The following is a 21,574-nucleotide window of genomic DNA, read 5'->3' as shown; positions in this document are numbered from 1 at the left end:
AAGACTGGCGAAAACTGGGATGTTTTGGAGATTGGCTTGAGTCATCAACATTGAGAATAGTTTTAAAGATTATTGTAATTTTTGGAATTAATGTTATCTCAGAATATTTATTATTATTGTTTTATTTGTATATGTAACTGCCTAGAATTTATTAAGGGTAGGGGATGATAGGTAATAAATCAATAAACAAGCAAGATCTCTGTCTTTTCTTGCTTACTGATAGTGAGCAGCTTTATTGGGCATTTTTTGACAAACTCACAACTTACTTCTTGCTTGACTCTTTACCATTTCTCTCCCCTTCTATAAACTCCAGTCATTATCCCAAAGGTGCCTTTTCAAAAGGCAACTGGACTTCCTTTGTTTTTACTTGGAGACATTTTGCTTCTTATCCTAGAAGCTTCTTGGATGAGTAGCGAAACATTATCAAGAAAAAATAAAGCTCAGTTGCCTTTTGAAAAGGCATCTTTGGGATAACCATGACCTGGATAACTGAGAATTTCCACAGACCTCTAGTCATTACACTAATAGTAAAAGAATCATCTGTAGGATTTAAAGACTTACCAGTTTTAGTTTTATTATACAGTAAGTGAAGTGGGCTTATGATATAATAAAATATGTTAGCCTTACATCCGTGAATATGTCCAGGATACTTTCTGCTGGTGTTTTGGGTTTGTTTTTGTTTTTTGCTTCTCCTCTCTGCTGGTCTTTATCAGGAAGGAGATATTGGATTATTTTACACTTAAAACTAGAGGCTTTCATTTTAAAATAAAGAGGACATTGTCAAAGTACTTAAAAATACTTTTTAAAAAATACTTATTGAAAATATGTGATTGCTTTTAGCACCTTATCTTTGAGATTTTTCACACTCCTTTACAATGGTCATGTAAAGCCTTAACCCCAGCCCTTTTCTTGATTTAAAAATCAAGACTTTATTTAAAAATCTATCTATCCATCCATAATTAAATCAGACTGAGCTAAGTGGATCCTTCTTAGAGCTTTTCAGTACTGTCAATATAAGACATTTTCATGTCTTTCTTCCAAGCAACAGGATAAGTGATTCATCTAAAAGGTCAAACACTGAGCTTTCCAGTATCCTCAAAAATAATCCAAATCTAATGCTTAGCCCATTAACTTTTGATTGATATGTACATTTTGATTTTCCTCAGTGAGTCCTTCAGTTTTCAGCATTAAAATAATGTTGAGTACATAATGTAAGCATTCTGAGCCTGTTGAATCTAGTACTTAAGGTACTGGCCCTTGAATGGGAAAAGTTGTAGTCCAGCCTTAGGCACAAAGCTATCTGGGTGATTTGGTGTCAGCTACTCTCTCTCAGCCTTTGGAAGAAGACAATGACAAACTACATCTGAAAGTATTGACAAGAAAGAACTACCCTCTAGGAATTAACACTAGCTCAACAGTGCCTGCATATAACATATGCACAAAAGTGAGCAGGGTAAAACTTTTTTCCCAAAGAAAATAGAGGTAGGAAGGAGGCTAAAGCATCAAACTGAGCATGCTTTTTCTTCATGCTTTTTATTATGCCTTTAATAAACCCCATGTTTTTACAATATCCAAAGAGCAGCAGGGATGGGCTGCCAATGGAGCCTATGAAAAGTTATTACACCTATTTAGGGGGTTATACTAGGTTTAAAAAGTTGCCTGATGAGGCCAGTAATGGTCTTGCTGCTAATGTATGGATTTTGTCTTTCCTTTCAGATTTACAATATTTTCAATGATGGTAATCTAGAATACAGCGGTTTGTCTCGTCAGTTCCTCTTCAGACGTCTTGAGCCCTTCACTGAATACACTCTCCTTCTTGAAGCTTGTACAGCTGCTGGTTGCACTCGCTCTTCGCCGCAGCAAATTTGGACAGATGCAGCCCCTCCTGCTTCTCAAATGGCTCCCGTAATCCATTTGGTGAATGCAACCAGCATTGAACTGAGCTGGTCTGAGCCAATTAATTCAAATGGAAAAATAATGTGCTATGAAGTTATTCACAGACACACCAAAGAAAATGCTTCAGGGGAAAACAGCACGACAGAAGAAGAGAACATTGTTTTCACAGAATATAACACTGGGAGTACTGCATTTGTATATCATGCTCAGCATTTGCAGCCGTGGACTACTTACGAATATAAAATACGTGCCTGGAATTCAGCAGGCTACACTGATAGTCCTTGGTCTGCTGCAAAAACCAGCCAAGCTGCCCCAGAAGGCATGGCTGCTCCCATGTTAACATATATACCTCAAAATCCTAGCAAAATATGGATTTCATGGTCATTTCCAGAAAAAAGCAATGGTGTTCTGCTGTCATATAAGCTCCAAAGAAATGATGTTCCCTATCCTTTTAGCTTTGATGCTTCAACCTTCAATTATACTGATGAAGGCTTGCTTCCATATACAGAATACAATTATGTAATAACTGCTTGTACCCTGGGAGGGTGCTGCTCTAGTGACCATTCCAGAATACAGACCTTAGAGGCAGCCCCAGCAATAGTCAGCCCTCCTACTCTAGAAGGTATACATTCCACCCAGATTAATGTATCTTGGTCGCCACCCCAAATTCAAAATGGTGAAATCATAAAGTACATTTTAAAGCTGAATGGTGAAGAACAATATGTTGGAAAGAGTTTATTCAAGACAGTAATGAATCTACAACCTTATACTAAATATGACATCAAATTGGTTGCCTGTACCAATGGAGGCTGCACTGTGGGTGCATCCCAAACTGCTTGGACAATGGAAGCACCTCCTCTTAACTTAGATCCCCCTAAGTTACTAGTGACAGATTCAGACTCTCTAGAAATTACATGGAAAGCTCCCAATAACCCAAATGGTAAAATCCAGATTTATGAGCTAAGGAGGAATGGATTGCTGGTTTATTCAGGTCTAGATAGACACTATAAGGACTTCATGTTAACTCCTGGAATAGAATACATCTATACTGTTACTGCAAACAACAGTCAAGGGAGCGTCACCAGTCAGATAGCCAAGATAAGAACCAATCCATCTGCCCCATCTGGAATGTCTCCACCTCTGTTGCATCCATTGACCTCACAGACAATTTTGGTTATTTGGGATCCTCCAGCAAAGATTAATGGTAACCTGATCAATTATACTATCATTCTTCGGGAACCTATTAAATCACAAAAGAAAGTGATTTATCTGGATTCATTCCACGATTCTTTTGGAAGAAGGTCTTACAATTTAACAGAACTAAAACCCTATCACAGGTATGTTGTAAGCAGATGCTGTAATGAGTAAATGGGGAAGGAAATCTTGTACTTTAGAATATAAATTGATTTCCCAAGGCATAAGATTAGCTCACTGCATCCATGAAAAAGCTGGGAGGTGCATGCATACCATGTTTCCCTGAAAATAAGACCTTCTCTTACATTTTTTTGAACCCTGAAATAAGCACTTGGCCTTATTGCCATGCACTCAAAAGCCCAATTGGGTTTATTATCAGGGGATGCCTTATTTTGGGGGAAACAGGGTATTAGTTTGTCCATTGTAAGTATTGTTGACTAAATTTATTTAGTTAATCAGGTTGTTGTTTTTCTTTTATAGCTAGCCTTTGCCAATCAGATTTTATATTTCTAACAAATTTAATATTGTGTTCTTTTCTGCCCAGATGAGAGTATCCCAATATTTTCAATTCATATGATTAGATTCTTATTCACCAAAAGATCTTAAATTACAGTCCAGTCTTTTTAAAGGAATGCATTTCTTCTTTGTTTGAATGTCTGCAAACTTAGTCTGGTGAAACATATGCATTTTATGTCACCTTTATATGTAGTGCAAAGCCTAGATTCTACTGCCTAATTTCTGGTTTGTGCTTGTAAAGGTATGAAGTACAAGTACAAGCTTGCAGTCTTCTGGGCTGCACTCACAGTGAATGGTCATCCATACAAACTCTTGAAGCACCCCCTGAAATACAGCCAGCTCCTTTCATAGATGTCCAGTCAAGTCCTGATGGATTTCAGACTGTTCTTTCCATTGTATGGACTGGCCCGAAGCACCCAAATGGAGACATCTTACATTATGAGCTTTATCGAAGACAGCCGGTAGCCAATCAACACAATGTCAGCCTTGTTTATAATGGTTCATCCACTTCATTCAAAGATGACACACTCTTGCCTTTCACCGAATATGAATATCAGGTATGAAAATGGGAGATTACTGTGAAAATTTCTGGGCATCTCACTGAGAAATTCTCTTTATCAAATGGTTAATATACAGTATCTTAGCAAGGGTATTATTTGCTCTAAGAACTGTTAGGGATCACAGTGCTTCGAGATGGCATAGCAATTCCTCTTTATACATGAACTTGTTTTGTGATATAGCAAAGCTGACAGATTCCCAGGGGCATGATGCTGAACGGATATGAGTGCCTTCTACTCCAGTTCTGATGCAGATGTAACTCTTTTCTGCACAGAGTCTAGGCATATACAAATGGGGAGGGGGTGTTTTGTGTGTATCTATTTCTCTGTCTTGTCTTGTTGGCTGACTTAGTCCCCATAAAGAGTACTTCAGTTAGCATATTATCTGAGTGAGAGCATATCCAGAGGCCTTGTAGACTTGTCACAACCAAGAGGCAACAATGGTTCTTTAATTCCAGTAATTATTCCTAGTGTCTATTGAGCTGGATAAATTGGGACCCTGGGAACTTGGACAAGTTTTTTCACCAAAACCTTTTGGATGCCTCTTATGAGTCTGCATAGTTACACATGGGATATAGATGACTGCACAAGGCAAGTTTCAGAGGAATGCTTGACATCACAGGAAAGCCCGTGTTCCATCACTGATGGTGGCTCTTTGATTATTTGATTTCCTATTTCTCTTGATGACATTTTCTTTGAGCTTCCACAAGTTAACAATGAGAGGACTGCTAGAATGCTTTCTGGAATACATTATTCACATTAGAGGCTGGAATCTCTATCTGAGAGAGTGAGTGAAAGAGAGAGAGAGAGAGAAGATATACTTAAATTGATGGGTTTTATGCAGTTATAACAAACACATGCAGGCAGCAAAACCAGAAGTTTTATGAAATCTTGGCAAACTGTAAGCTGGCTGAGGGGATCTAAGTGATATTTACATATTTTCCAATTTGCCCTATTTTTCCTAATCTCTGACACTGTGGCTAATAATTATGACAATATCTGACCTTTCAAGCAAATGATGTGTTTCCTATGGAAAATGTTATTAGTATATATTCAGCCTTCTAGTTTTAATTATTCAAATATTAGGAATCTGGATATTTCTTCTAGCATGCCTCCTTTTAAAAGCATTTACACAGGCTGTAACACTCTGTATCAAGGACAACCTATGATTTTGCACAATGCTGTTGCCAAATGTTACATTGAACAATAAAGTAAGGCCATATTTAGAAAAGATTTACATTTTTTAAAATTTAGGTTGAAGCAAAAGTACAATTATCTACCTTGCTTCCAAATTACTTGAAAATTCTTACTGCAATTAAATCCATTCTTTTTGAAGATTTCACTCAAATTTAGATTTTACTAAAATGACACCACTGAAACTATCAAACATTCCAAACTTGCTGATAATTGGGGAGGGTCGTTGAAATGCATATTCACATGTTATGCAGAAATATACAGTTTAATTGCATTGTATGGCATCCACAAAGATAGATTTCACCAGCACTCTGAATAAGAATTCAAATAAACTGTAAGCCATTGCTCACTTATTTTTGTTTTGCTTGTTTTATTAATGAAGTCTTTATTAATAGCTACTTTGAAATTAATTAGTGATGCATTAAGCCATATATGTTAGCAATTATCAGTTTTATTCTGAAATGGAGAAGGTGTTTATGTGAAAGAAAAAAAGGAAGCCCCTATTCTTCTTTCGCAGATGTCATATGTAGCATCCCTCAGGGAGCTATTCTTAGACTTACTATTGTTGATAATGTATTTATATTGCTTGTGAGACCTCTAATTCATAAGTGTAGGAATTGACTTTTGATGAAACCCAGATTTATTTTTCATTAAGTATCATATTGATTCTTCTGTATCTCTCTCAGAGCCATGTTTGTTGGCTGTAAAGTTTTAAATGCAAGTAAATTTCCTGAAATGGAAAGAAGGCCTTAAAAAAAAAATGCTGTCAGTCTTCAGAATCTAGCTTGATGGTTCTGACATTAACAATACAACTAAGGTGGGAAATGATAGTATCTTTTCTTCTTTTTATTTCTGAAGCTTTAACAAACCCTTTAATCTAGGGCAGCATGAGAAACATTTTAGGATGGAACAGTTTTTTTCACACTAAAGATTCCAGGTTAGAAAGGAGAGACGGACAAAACACCAGGCAACATGGTGGTCATTTCAACATTAATTGGTATGAAAAGAATCCTGATAGAATTTGTCATTTACTTCAGGAAATCATACTTACAGATAAGTTATTGAAAAACTAAGGTGACAGTGTCCAGAAATATTTTACAAGAAGAGTTCTCCACTCCTCCGTAACCAACAAAATACCTTATCCCACCAGACTTGAAATCCTAGGTTTAGAAAACTTGGAACTCCGTCGCCTTCGGCAGGACCTGGGTTTAACTCATAGAATCATCTATTGTAATGTCCGTCCTGTTAAAGACTACTTCAGCTTCAACTGCAATAATACAAAAGCAACCAATAGATTTAAACTTAATGTCAACCGCTCCAATTTGGACTGCAGAAAATATGATTTCTGTAACAGAGTTATCTGTGCCTGGAACACATTACCTGACTCTGTGGTCTCTTCTCATAATCCCAAAAGCTTTAACCAAAAACTATCTACTGTTGACCTCATCCCATTCCTAAGAAGACTTTAAGGGGCATGCGTAAGAGCACAAACGTGCCTACCGTTCCTGTCCTATTGTTTCTTTTTCTTATATATATATGCTTATACTTCCTTGTTTCTCCCCATATATATGTTTATATACATATAATCTTTTTGTGTGATGCTTGTGTATATTGTTATGACAAAATTAAATATAAAATAAATAAAATAAAATAAAGTATCTATTAAAAGACCAAAGAGACATAGATGGGCACTAGATTGTGAGGAGATAGAACAAGTGATGTTATTTAAGTGTTGGGTATTGAGTTTACTGAAATGCTATCATGGAAAACTCATATAGTATCAACAAGAACAATGGCCATGAAATAAATGAGAATCATTTGTTCTTTCTTTATTCGAATAAAGGTATGTAAGCTTAAGTATCAACTTTTTACAGATGGGCAAGGAATGTCATTATTTACAGTGTCTTACATCCCATTCTCTGAGACAAGCTTTCACAGTTTTCAAATAATGCCAGTAGCCTATTTGGATAGAAGAGACAAAAGGTTTATCAACTACATATTGTTTATGCATTTGTAATAACTCACAGGTTTTCTCACAATTTAATTTGACCCCTAAAATTCAAAGGCTACCTGGGATATCTTCTAAAGAAGCACAAAGAATTGCAATCAGTAATTGCAATCTAGAGATCCACTTATGGCACAAAGATCAGTGGTCATGCTCAAGGGTTCAACAATTTAATTTTACAATGTGACAGAGTACAAAGATGAATGCAAATCCTATGCAATATGCTTTAATTTAAAAATGTTTCAGTTTAGATACTAATCATCAGCAAGGCCTTTTCATTGGTGGCATCTGATTTATGGAGCATTTTTTGAGGGGGGATTCTGCAGAATTGTTTTTATATTGGATTTCAGTTCAGGAAATTTATTTATTCAGATATATGAAGCATCTTGGGCAGATTTGGCTTCAGGGTTTAATGGCAGTGGTCTAAAACAACAGATTTTTGATATTTTTCTGGCAACAGTGGTAGGTATCTTCAGAGGAAAAATGACCTACTATGCAAATAACAGGCAACTGAGCAGGGATTGACTGCTCATTTATAGCTGTTTATGCTTTGCTGACTCCTGATTGGTCTTTAGTCAAGCTAATTTCCAATTGGAGTAGCTTAGTGAGGGCTGGTCTATATGAAACATCAGAGACAGGGGTGAAATCCAGCAGGTTCTGACAGGTTCTGGAGAACTGGTAGTGGAAATTTTGAGTAGTTCAGAGAACCGGCAAATACCACCTCTGGCTGGCCCCAGAGTGGGGTAGGAATGGAGATTTTGTTATATCCTTCCCCCAGGAGTGGGGAGGGAATGGAGATTTTGCGGTATCCTTCCCCTGCCACGTCCACTAAGCCACACCCACCAAGCCACACCATGCCCACCAAGCCACGCCCACAGAACCGGCAGTAAAAGAATTTGGATTTCACCACTGATCAGAGAGAAACAGAAGCAGAGATGGGAGAAAATAAATCTCAACAAAAATACCTGCTTTTGTTTATCTTTACCCTTTTCAAATCTTTGTACAACAATGAAGTTGGTGATTAATCTTTGCACAATTGCTCAAGTAAATAAAAGTCCCTATTTAATTATGATAAATTCATACATACGGATACAGTAGTTATGAGCCTGCTAATTCTTCATTAGGGCAAGACCTCTTGGATTGTTTGTTTCTGCCGTACCTGAACAAAGTGATAGGCCTGTCTCTTAAAAAGACATTACTGCGAGTGCCATGGGAATCTATACATCCCCTGGCTGTTATGTGAATTGATATGGTTTCCTTGATTGTATCTTTTTTATTTATACCGCATAATTTATGAGCTCTGAAAAGCAAACTAAAATGAGTGATGACTAACTACAGCCAAAGTAATAAATCAGCAGCCTGAAAGAAGTAGTGATTTTGATCGAATCTATTGAATTAACTGTTGCCCTTAGTCAGTGCAGGTATTGGAAAGACCTTTTAATATCTGCTTATCTCTCTCCTGGGAGTGTTTTAACTATCTCATTATGTACCAATAGGAACAAATTATTAAATTGTCTGTCTTTGGGAGGTAAACATCCATGTTAGTTATGGATGCAATGAAATATTTAAAAGGAACTGAATTTGTCTGAAGCTTTGATTTATTTTTTATATTTTTTTAAAAAATATCTGTTTTTATCCTTCTGTCACAAAATCAACCAATTGTAGAAACTGTTTTTTAAGGTGCGTTTTGTTTTGTTTTGTTTTGTTTTGTTTTTTCTTTTCTTTTCTTTTCTTTTCTTTTCTTTTGCCTTGCCTTGCCTTGCCTTGCCTTGCCTTGCCTTGCCTTGCCTTGCCTTGCCTTGCCTTGCCTTGCCTTGTTTTGTTTTGTTTTGTTTTGTTTTGTTTTGTTTTGTTTTGTTTTGTTTTAGTGTGGCATTTATGTCCAGAGTTCAGTCACCAGGTTTTATTGTCTGACAGACAAAAGTTTCCTATTTTTTTTATCCAAAAATTTTTTTAGATACTGATATTGAAATATAGAAAGTTTTTATTACAAGGCAACTTGTTTAAATAGAGGGACATTAACCACAAGAAGATAATCTACAATAATTTGGATACAATGAACATATTTACCATGTCACATTCATCCATAAATGTTTCAGTTGATGCCATTGTTTAGAAAGGTGAATGATTTGATTCCTATGAATTTATATTAATAATTGAATGTGTATGATACTTGAATATTACACTTTTGTTTCCGAGCCTGGAAATTGTATGAAAAGGTTTCATTTTTAGTAACTTTTAACTTATATAATATATTTTTTTAATTTACATTTATATCTCGCCCTTCTCTGAAGACTCAAGGCGGCTTACATTGTGTAAGGCAATAGTCTCATCCTATTTGTATATTTATCTACAAAGTCAACTTATTGCCCCCCCAACAATCTGGGTCCTCATTTTACCTACCTTATAAAGGATGGAAGGCTGAGTCAACCTTGGGCCTGGTGGGACTCGAGCCTGCAGTAATTGCAAGCAGCTGTGTTTAATAACAGGCTTCTTACAGCCTGAGCCACACCGCGGCCCATATTGCAATGGTATGTTCTCATGATCTGGAACTGCCTTTTATAATGACAGTGATTTTGTCAATGCTGATGGTGTTGAAATGATGCTCCAGTTGCTTTGGGGTTGCACCCAAGGTACTTTATTTACTATGTCAAAGTAATGCCTCACTTGGAGTCCTATTATTATTATGGTTCATCACACAGCCAGCTAGATGTTTAGACTGGCTTTGGCATTTTTATCCACCTATCAAGTCCTTCCCAAGGACCTGGGATAGATGTGTGATTTATGGAATTAAAGATATCATCTTAGCATGTAAACTGTTCAAAGAAAAGCTGTCTTTTGCAATTATTATTCCTTCTCCTCTTCCTCCTCCTTCCAACATATAATTAATTTTCTTGTACTCTACTTTCAGTCTCAGACAGTGTATAAGCATACAGTATAAGTCACACAATTTACTTAAGAGTCAACAATTCCAAAGAAACAGTATGATCCCTGAAATTTTTTTTAAAAAAGATGGCCATCTTCTTGCAATTGAATAGTCTTATGACTTCAACAGAATACTTTAAATATGTCTTTGAGGCATCAGTTGCATAGCTGAGGAAACTAAAATTGGTTTCTTTTCTTGAATCGTCTAGCACCAATGATCTACTAGTGGCTTCTCAGTTGCAGTTGAAGCTAGATCCACAGTAACAAGGTCCATTACATAGTTAAAAATCTTCATTTATGAAAGTATTTAGGACCTTTGGCTTCCTTTGAAACTTGGAATAAATTCAAATTTTACAGCAGAAAATTAGGAGATAGTGTAAGAGCAAGTTTTAGTACAGTTAGAACTGCTCGACATGAAAGCTTACTAAGGAATACTTAATACTCAAAATCACACAGACAGTCCCCTTGTATTGCCATTTAGATCTATCATTCTGATTGATCACTGTGTGTTTCACTATTATTGAGTCTAATTTAACCCTATATATTCACACATCCATCTATTCCATCTATTGTACCTGACATTCTACAAATTACTTACTCATGCAAATCATGACCTCAGTCAACCTTTTATGATATTCGTGTTTAATTATACAAATGGTCTTTGATAAATAAGATTAAACATCCTCCCATATGTTTATTCTCTCCTTGATGAAAGTAAAATTTAATTTTCATGCAGATTTGTTGCAGGTCTTGTTTAATAACTGCTGAGTTTCATATAGTGTGCAGATCACCCTGGTTTTGTGAAGCTGACAAAAACAAAGCCATCTCCAAAGAAGAGCTTTGAACTAGACACTTTCTTAGCTATTACATCTTGGAATCCTTCTTATGTGCATTGATTAAGATAATATCATAAAATACTTGCAAAACCTTAGTAAAGGTTGTATCTTAGGCAATATATTTGTTGCTTTATTATCAGTTTAGCAATATTATCAACTTATTACATGTTCAGTATAATCAGCTGAAGATGAATAAACAAAATGCTAAGAGTAGGCTGAATATATTGATTTGCTAAGTACAAAAGCTTATAACACATATTATTTATACGTTTATTATATTTAAATGTTAATAGCATGGATAAGTTTGATTCATGGGTGCAGGCCAGGGTCCTTAACATTTCACATACAACTAGTTCCAGTTCTCTTATGATCTCCGTAGATATTTTTTTTACTACTGGTGGCACTCTGGACTGAATATGTTATGCTACTAAAGGAGGGTTGTGACTTGAGCTGACTGACCTCATGAAAATGATCAGGAATGCTAGAAGTTTTACTGCACTTCTATGTTATAACCTTTCCATGCTACTCAGTGTAACATTAAATAATTCAGCAGTAAGCTGAACAAACATTGAACAAACAGGAGAGATTGCTGGACTTGATGACTGTGAGAGCTGTTAAATCTCTCACAGCCTGCCTTCTAGGCTTCTGTGAATGCTCCAAAATTTGAGGATCTCAGGAACAGTCCAGAATAGTATGAGGATTCCTGCACTGGGCAGAAGCTGGACTAGAAAATCTTCCAAGTCCCTTCAATCTTCTAACCCTATGATTCTAAGGTAATATCAAGCATACTGTGGTAGCGTTTACTCAGATAGAAAGTCAGTCCTGAAAGTTGTTCATGTGAGATATTAATAAAATGTTGACATGTATGATGATCCTTTAAAATTGTACAATCCTTAAATAAACTTACTTTTGTTTTGATTTTATTTAATTTCCTAGTCCATTGGCTGCCAAACCATTGGTTTACAGTGAAAATATAAAATCACACTTACCAGTGTTATTAATATTTAAATATAATAATAATTTTAAAAGAGAGCTTCAAGTTTCTTTTGGCAGCCCTTCAAGTATTGGATGACTGCCATCATGTCTCCTCTCAGGCTTCTTTTTGTTAAGCTAAACATAATCAGTTTCTTTAGCCATTCTTCATATATTTAGTCTTCAGAACTCTTGATATCTTTGTTGCTCTTCCCTGAACTCCTCCTAGGGCTCCAGCATCTTTTTTCTACTATGGTGACCAGAACTGGATGCAATACTCCAAACATGGTGTCATCAGAATGGTATTATCACTTCCTGTGATCTTGATACTATCCCTTTGTTGATACTGCCTGGAATTGCATTGGCTTAGTTGACAGCTGTGTCACACTGCTGACTCATATTTAAGGACATCTAGATCTCTTTCACAGTTACTACTGTTGAAAAGCTGCCACCTATTTTGTACCTATGCATATGGCTTTTCCTGCCTAAGTGCAGGACCTTACTTTTCTTACCACTGATCTGTATCTTGTTGAATAGGACTCAATGCTCAAGTCTGTTAAGATCCTTCTAAATTTTAAGTCTATCTTCCAAACGTTAGCAATTCCCACAGTTTTGTATCATCCTCAAATTTACTGACCACCCCTTCAATCCCCTCATTTAAGTCATTTATGAAGATGTTGAAGGTCATTGTGCCCAAGACAGAACCTTGAGGAACAACCCTACATATTTCCCTCCATGTATAGTTTCATTAAGAACCACGTGCTGAGTGAAGTTGATTAGCAAATCCATCTGATAAAATAATGTGGGATAGACAATATCCTCTATCTTATCAAGAAGTAGGATGCGGTCTACTTTATCAAATGCCTTACTGAAATCTAAATTTAGTATATCTGCAGCATGTAAGTAGCTTCAAACAACCTTTTCCTATACCTGGATTATAGCTCATAACAGACTTGAATTGCATCCAGAAAAAAACTATCACCAGTGCAGCTCACAAAGAATTATTACATGGGCAGACTGAGGCTTGACCATCACTGCCTGTACCACTGCATTCCACCACTGATTCAGAAATGGAAGCTTCTGAGTTGTTTACAAGGGCATCCCCATATAGAGTGCATTGCAGTAGTTGAGTCATGGAGTGAGTAGGAAATGAGGGACTATCAGAAGGGCCTCCTGATCCAGGAAGAGATGCATTTGGTGCACAAGATGGACCTGGGGAAAAATTCTTGGCCATAGATGACATCTAAAATTACATTTCAAGGCAAGATAATTGTCTCATTCTAGCCACCTTGAGACTCACCAGGCAAAGACAATAACTAAATACCCATGTTTCCCCAAAAATAAGATTGGGTCTTACATTATTTTTTGCTCCAAAAGACGCATTAGGGCTTATTTGTCCAGTTAGGTCTTATTTTTGGGGAAATAATGCATCCTTCTGGCTGATGATTTTAACTGGGGTTTATTTTGGGGGGTACGGCTTATATTAAGAGCATCCTGAAATATCATGTCAGGGCTTATTTTCTAGTTGGGTCTTATTTTGGGGGAAACATGGTAGTCAAATAAATATGGATGCAGACTACAAAAACATTTCCCAAATTCAGTTTGTTCTGAAGCATTCTCTGTTATTATTTTTTTATAGCAAACTCACCCATCCTTCTCATAGAGGGGCTCTGAGCAGTTTAGTTAAATAAACAAAAGCAGAAATGACAATTTGGATTTTTTTCCTGGAAGGATGTTTTAGGTCTGTTATGAACACTTGTTTTTCAGATTTGGTCAGTTAATTCTGCTGGCCGAACTGCTAGCAATTGGACAAAATGTAAGACTGGCCCAGCCCCTCCTCAAGGACTTCCTGCACCTTTGTTTGAAACAGTAGCTTCTACTTCTGCTGTAGTCAACATCCGTCCTCCTCTAAAGCCAAACGGAATAATCACCCTCTACAGGTTCTTCTCCAATAGCACCAAAGGAAAGGAAAAGGTGGTACGTATTAATCAAAATATTTTGAGTTGATGAAATTTGTGGCAATGGTGGTTGTTGTTGTTATTGTTGTTATCTCTTTTAATCATTAAAAATGAAACTCAGTCAACTAAACATTTAAAAATGTGTCACAAATACGATTGACTAGTGCTAATGGTTGATACGGGTTCCTTCCAGCATCCTAGGTATCAACCAAGTATCTTTTTAAAATATATGATGTTCTGAATAGCGCAGTTTTTTGCAGTTCCACTGGTGTTATTGCAGGAAGCTGCAATTTCTTGATGTGTTTTGTAAAATTCTTGGACATGGTACCAAGTGCCCCGATGACAATGGGTATCTCTGTTACATGTTTCATCCATAAACGTTAGTTTCGATAGCCAGGTTGAGATATTTCATGATTTTTTCCAGTTCTTTTTCATCGACTCTGGCTTCTCCTGGTACAATGATTTCAATAAACTGTACACTTCGGCCCTCAACAACCATGATATCTGGTGTGTTATGTTCCAAATTATGATCCATCTGTATTCAAAAGCCCCACAAGATCTTCACTGTCTCATTTTGCATATCTCAGTCTAGATTTTAACTATTAGTGATGTAAAATTAGAAAATAAATGAAATCAACTTTTCCCTCAAAGAGGGCTCTGGTGAGGGAAGAAAGATTATAGGATTTGTCAAAATATATGCAGTTTTGGAGATGAAAAAAAAAAGTGGAAGTATTACTGATTGCCAACCATGTCCATCCTGTTCAGGGTCTGGCTTAGTCACTGCTTCTTAGGAATGCCTTTTTTTGGTCTAAAACTATCTAGGATTAGGTCAGACAGACAGCAGAGTCTTGTGGTTATGGTATTGGACTAGAATTTGGGAGGCTTTGAGTTTTAGTCTTCGGCTTGGCAGGAAAGCTGGCTGAGTGTCTTTGACCAACCTACTTTTTTTTTTTTTAATTTATATCCTGCCCTTCTCTGAAGACTCAGGGCAGCTTACACTGTGTTAAGCAATAGTCTTCATCCATTTTTATATTATATACAAAGTCAACTTTTTATTGCCCCCAACAATCTGGTCCTCATTTTACCTACCTTATAAAGGATGGAAGGCTGAGTCAACCTTGGGCCTGGTGGGACTTGAACTTGCAGTAATTGCAAGCAGCTGTGTTAATAACAGACAGACTTAGTCTGCTGAGCCACCAGAGGCCCCTTCTTCATAATAATAATACTTAATAATACATAATCATAATACTTCATAAGATTGTTGTTGTTATTGTTGGGAAAATAGAAAGAGGGAACATCAAATACACCTTTTTGAGTTGTAAAAAAAAGCACAGACAGGATAAACATCAAATGAACAAATATGTAGTTTGTCCAGCTGAGCATTGTGCAGTACATAAGACTACTTGCATGTCAGTGTCTACTTCTGCTTTTGTTCGGTCATTTTCAGCTCTCAGAAGGAACTACTGCTCAGCAGACGATCCATGGACTCAAACCTTTTACCACTTATTCTATTGGAGTTGAAGCGTGCACATGCTTCAACTGCTGCAGCCAGGGACCGATGGCTCAAGTCACCACCCAGCCAGCTCCACCCAGCCAGCAGCCTTCTCCCTATATACAGAACCTGACTTCAAGAAATGCTTCTTTTCTGTGGGATGCTCCTCAGGAACCCAATGGCATTGTGAGAAGGTAACAGCTCAGTTATAATCAGCTAAAATCTATAGTTGGGAACTCAGACCTATCTATTGCTTTAGTAATGCTCATTATCCTTTCCCTCACTTCTCTCATTTTTTCTGTGCCTTTCTTTCTCTTCCTTCACCAAGCAAGCTGTGTATTTGTGTATAACCCCTTTCCTTCTCTGCACTTTGTACACTTTGATGTACAAAACTAATTTGATAATATATGTAATAATCATTATAGAACTAAAAAAAATGGGACATCAGTTTGTTTAGATTTTTTTAATCCCACCTTCATTATTTTATAAGTAACTCAAAGTAGTGAACATACCTTATAGTCGTCTGCTTCCTCCTATTTTCCCACAACAACCACCCTGTAAATTGGGTTTGGCTGAAAGGGAGGTACTGGCCCAAAATCATCCAGCTGGTTTTCATGGCTAAGGTGAGAGTAGAAATCAGTTTTCTGGATTCTAGCTTGGCACTTTGACTATAGACAAACTAGCTAAATGTTCAAAAAGATGATCCCCTGTGTTTAACTGTGTTAAATTCCTTAATCCAACATTAACTAGCTAGTTAGTTTTCAGCCTTTCATTAGATTCTTTACAAATAGCCATGTTTACTGAATTGAGATCATTTTTTTCCCAAAACATACATAGAATAACAATAATTTGTTGCTATTTATATATAGCTTTATCAGTGAGTCCATGGCTAAATAGATTCTTCCCTTCTACAATCACTTCATAAATGTAAAACAGAATTTTAAAGGAAAATCATGGATTAAAACTAGTGCATTAAAACACACACAGGTTAAATTAGGTCTTATTTTTACATTCATAATTTGGGGAAAATATTTAGTAGAATCTAAACGTTTAACATGTATTTATATCTAGACTTTTGAAATATAGTATGAATTACAATTTGATGCTGATTCTGAAAATATCACTGTGAAATCTAGGCAATGGGATTTATCTTTATTCATCCCTAATTATTGAAAATATTACTCCACTGCTTCACTGAAATAATGATATACCATTTTCCTATAAAAATCATGCACAGGCACATAAGTAGAATGAATGGGATATATAGAACTCTAAAGCAATTAAATTGGATATGTCAACCTTTCAGTTTAATCAGCATTTGATATTGGGAAGGATAAACTCACAATTGCCAGAAAGGATTGACTTCATGTATTGTGATAGTTTACAGTTTGCTTAGCTATGATTTATTAAGCAAACCATAAACCATTTGATAATTTAGTAAGTTAAATTACCTTGGTTCACATATACATCATAATGTGAATGGATTGCTCATCACCTAAGCCAGAAGCAAGCTATATTACAGTTGAAAGCCATATGCAAACCCAAGTGATGTGTTTATTATTAATGCTGATTTCTTTTCTTATAGATATGAACTCCACATGTACACATTTTGTCTTCCTTGGTTACTGTCCATAGAAAGAGTTTGTAAGCCTGGACCTATCGAAGTGAGATATAGTGGAAAGAACCGGCATTCCAGTGTGAGTGACCTTCAGCCTTATACAACATACAAACTGAGAGTGGTGTCGTACAATTCAGTTGGAAGTGCTACTTCAGAATGGATTACTTTTACTACTGAAAAAGAGGGTGAGTTTGTACAGACAAAAATAAGGATTTGCATTTGATTTCCATCACTTTTAAGAGTGCTTTTTTTCCAGTCATAACCATTAGGGGTTAACCTGAAATTCTTAGAATGGTAAAAGAGGCTATGTAACTGGTATCCTATATAGCAGGGATCTCCAACCTTGGCAACTTTAAGACTTGTGGCCTTCAACTCCCAGAATTCCTGGGAGTTGAAGTCCACAAGTTTTAAAGTTGCCATGGTTGGAGACCCCTGCTATATAGCAAGGAAAAGCCTTTATCTGTTTTTCTTTTAATAGGATTTTTGTTAACTGGCTTTTCAAAAATGCCATTAATTTCTACCTACTTGGTAGCTTTTTAAAACATGGACAGATGACTGAAAATGCCCAATCTATAAGTTTTCATAATTTAGTCTTACTATTTCTACAGTTTATAGTAAACGGGTTTTCTTGTTCCTTGCAAAAATGAAAAGTGAGTAAAAATGTGAAATTGAAAAATTAAGTAAATTTGCCAAAACCTTTAGTTGTTTACATAGTTTCAAGACTGTGCAACTTTTGTGGTATGTTAAAGGCTTGTGAAATCAGAAAACTTTTACTATCGTTGGGGCATATTTTTCCAATGTTAGAAATAAAATTAAACAAAAGCAGTTGAAATAGGATTATATTACCCTACTAAGTTTCTTTTTAGCCAATCTCCTATAATTTTATTCAGTGTTAAACTTCATCCAATAAAAGTCTCTTCCAATAATAATTAAAAAATTTGTTGCAAGATGCTCAGATGGTCTAATTTTTGCTTTCTTTGGCGGATTCTGAACATATTTAAAAAACAAGGTCACTTCTTGATCCTTTTTCTTCTTTGTTTAGCACAAACTCAGGGAAAAGTTCTTACTTTCCTTTTGCATACTTTTTGCCTGGGCAGTGATGAATTAGACAATTGAATTAAGTGAATGGTTCAATGTATCATATTGTAATATTGTGAGCTCATTTACCTTTGCAATAAATGCTTTGAGAGGAAAGCATTCTAAAAATGTAGAAAAATATATTTCCTAAGAAGTATAGAAAGCTTGATAAGAGTAGAAAGACCATCACTATCATGACATTTTAAAAATATGTATTATGAAAAAATATGTATTTATTACTATTGAAATTAACTATTTTACTTTCCTGTCACATTTATGTAATAGTCTCAGTTACTTCAACTGTAGCCAAAGTTCAATCCTTTTCAGATTCAGTTAGTTTACTCTTATTAAGAGTGTTTGTTGGACATTTTAATGTTTTGGGGAAAAACTTGAGGAGGAATGTGAGAGAAAGGACATATAACATTGCTCTCCTTCTTTTTCCCATGCCTTATTTGGAGTGCTGGCTCTTTAAAAAAGGGGGGCTTGACTAAAGAGGAAGTGTAGCAGTGGTGGAAAAAGGAAGAAACAGGACAGAACAAGAAGGTAGGTAGGAAACTAGATAGGAAGGGAGCAGACCCAGAAGAACTGAATGCACTGGAGCTGAAGCAACAGCAGTTCCAGATGAGAACAACTGACAACCAAGGACCAGCTCATTGAGAGCAGTTAGAAGGTATACAATAGCAGTTATTATGCCAACAGCCACAATAATGTCTGTGGTGCTGTAACTGAGTCCAGCAACCCTGAAACACAATACAGACGTCAGAGGTAGGCCAGGCGGAGAATTTTACAGGAGGAAGACTTGAATGACGTCTCTGAGGAACAGCCACCAAATGTGAATGAAACTAAACACCAAACAGCACCTGCAGACTTCAAGAAGAAGGGAAGAAGTAGAAGAGGAAAGATACATTCCCAGGACTGTAGGAATGACGATAAGGGGGAAAGGCTGGTAGGGGAGTTGAAAAGTTCAAAAAAAAAAAAAACCCAGCAACAGCAACCATAGAATAAAAGTGGATAGATGAGTTTATCATCCTTGGCAATTCCCAGAATTCTGGGAATTGAAGTTCACAGATATTTGTGATTGAGAAACACCGGGATAAACTATAGGATGGTAAATGACAGATAGGGACAAAGGTAAAGCAACACAGAGTAAAAGTAGATAGAATTCCTGGGATTAAGGATGTCAACTAAAATGCCTTATATCTTTATGTATCATCTTTATGGGAGGGATCTAGTTTGGGAATACTTTTTAACAGCATTGCTCAGCCCCAGTAATAATTTTTTTCACACTATTGCTGAGCCTTTTTTTTTTTTCTATGTCATCATTTCCCAAAAACGACACACAGGAGTCTGGAATGGGAACATCCATGAATTTTGTTTATTTCATTGGAAACATTTTTTTTATATTTTAATTGATAAACATCCATTGCTTGAAAGTACTGACTGAACAATAATAGATGTAAACATCCATACAACAGTAGCTAATGATTTGGATAGCTTCTTTCTTATAATTAACACTGAAGTCCCCTCTAAAATGTAATAGTCCAGTTGGCTATTGATTAATTAAAATTAATTGATTGATTAAAAATTATTAAGTATTAACAAAAGAGTCTCACAGAAAACAAGGAAGCTTGTGATTTCAGTTGAGATTTTATTGAAAGAAAGAGTTGTCTTCCTAGTAAACATCCATAAAACAGTAGCTAGTGATTTGGATATCAATGTATTTACTGTCTTAATGCTTCTCTTTTTTCTTGCCAGTACCTCTGTACAAATCTCCATTCGTCATAATCGGAAACTTATCCACCATCTTCCTGGATTGGAGTCACACCTTCCTACTGAATGGGCTTCTGAAGGAATATGTGCTAATGGAAGGAGGGCAACGCATCTACAGTGGCTCTGATACCAGACTGTACTTGCCAAGGACAACTGACAAAAGTAAGCTTGAATATTCATCTTTCATCTTGCTTTTTAGGGCAATGTGTCTTATGCGCACAGCTTTATTTAAATTACTTATTCCTCCATGACTTGATCAGATGACCATTAAGGCAGCTTGCAATCAATTTCATACTAAAGCAGCTTCCAAAAATGTTTCACCATATCTTAACACTGAGCTCCTTAGCCATTTGATTGAGGGATGTACCTGCTTGTTTCATTTTGTTTCGGTTTCACAGTCACGGTCAAAGAATAGCAGGCAATGCCAACCAAATCTTAAGAGAACAACATAAGGTGTTGGTCTAGGGGTGGGAAAACCTTAACCATGTAAGCACACTATGTGGGTGACTTCACAAGCTACCTCACAGGGTTTTTATTGTAAGGAAAAGTAGGAGAAAGTAAGAGAAAGAAGCATAATATTCACTACCTTGAGCTTATGAACACAAGGTTGGCTATCAATTCCTAACAAACAGGAAGCAGCAGGTGAAGCTAAGCAAGATCACATCAAATACCTGTACAATTAGCACAGGGGGCCCCCAAGGCTGTGTGCTCTCCCCACTTCTCTTCTCTCTGTATACCAATGACTGCATCTCCAATGATCCATCTGTTAAGCTACTGAAGTTCGCAGATGACACAACAGTGATTGGTCTCATTCGAGACAATGACGAATCCGCATATAGACAAGAGGTCGAACGACTAGCCTTGTGGTGCAACCAAAGCAATCTGGAACTGAACACACTCAAAACCGTAGAAATGGTGGTAGACTTTAGGAAAAACCCTTCCATACTTCCACCTCTCACAATACTTGACAACACAGTATCAACAGTAGAAACCTTCAAATTTCTGGGTTCTATCATATCGCAAGATCTCAAATGGACAGCTAACATCAAAAACATCATTAAAAAGGACAACAAAGAATGTTCTTTCTGCGCCAACTCAGTAAACTCAAACTGCCCAAGGAGCTGCTGATCCAATTCTACAGAGGAATTATTGAGTCTGTTATTTGTATCTCTATAACTGTCTGGTTCGGTTCTGCAACCCAACAAGAAAGACACAGACTTCAGAGGATAATTAGAACTGCAGAAAAAATAATTGCTACCAACCTGCCTTCCATTGAGGACCTGTATACTGCACGAATCAAGAAGAGGGCCGTGAAAATATTTGCAGATCCCTCGCATCCAGGACATAAACTGTTTCAACTCCTACCCTCAAAACGACACTATAGAGCACTGCACACCAGAACAACTAGACACAAGAACAGTTTTTCCCCGAAGGCCATCACTCTGCTAAACAAATAATTCCCTCAACACTGTCAGACTATTTACTGAATCTGCACTACTATTAATCGTTTCATAGTTCCCATCACCAATCTCTTTCCACTTATGACTGTATGACTATAACTTGT

At 36.5% G+C, this 21,574-nt stretch overlaps 1 protein-coding gene across 1 annotated transcript in view; it reads left to right on the top strand.

Annotated features, from left to right (window-relative positions):
* The window catches only part of USH2A (usherin), a 587,033-nt gene that overhangs the window by 550,048 nt on the left and 15,411 nt on the right, over positions 1 to 21,574 (top strand). Inside the window, exons 62-67 of the mRNA XM_058169610.1 lie at positions 1,717 to 3,233; positions 3,848 to 4,163; positions 13,863 to 14,072; positions 15,501 to 15,739; positions 17,131 to 17,348; positions 19,996 to 20,172. Of these exons, the coding sequence (XP_058025593.1) occupies positions 1,717 to 3,233; positions 3,848 to 4,163; positions 13,863 to 14,072; positions 15,501 to 15,739; positions 17,131 to 17,348; positions 19,996 to 20,172 (2,677 nt within the window). The remainder of the gene's footprint in view (positions 1 to 1,716; positions 3,234 to 3,847; positions 4,164 to 13,862; positions 14,073 to 15,500; positions 15,740 to 17,130; positions 17,349 to 19,995; positions 20,173 to 21,574) is intronic.

Source organism: Ahaetulla prasina, chromosome 1 (assembly GCF_028640845.1).
Source record: "Ahaetulla prasina isolate Xishuangbanna chromosome 1, ASM2864084v1, whole genome shotgun sequence".
NCBI lineage: Eukaryota > Metazoa > Chordata > Lepidosauria > Squamata > Colubridae > Ahaetulla > Ahaetulla prasina.
The sequence above is the reverse complement of the archived record's forward strand: the minus strand, read 5'-3'. Positions and strand labels throughout refer to the sequence as shown.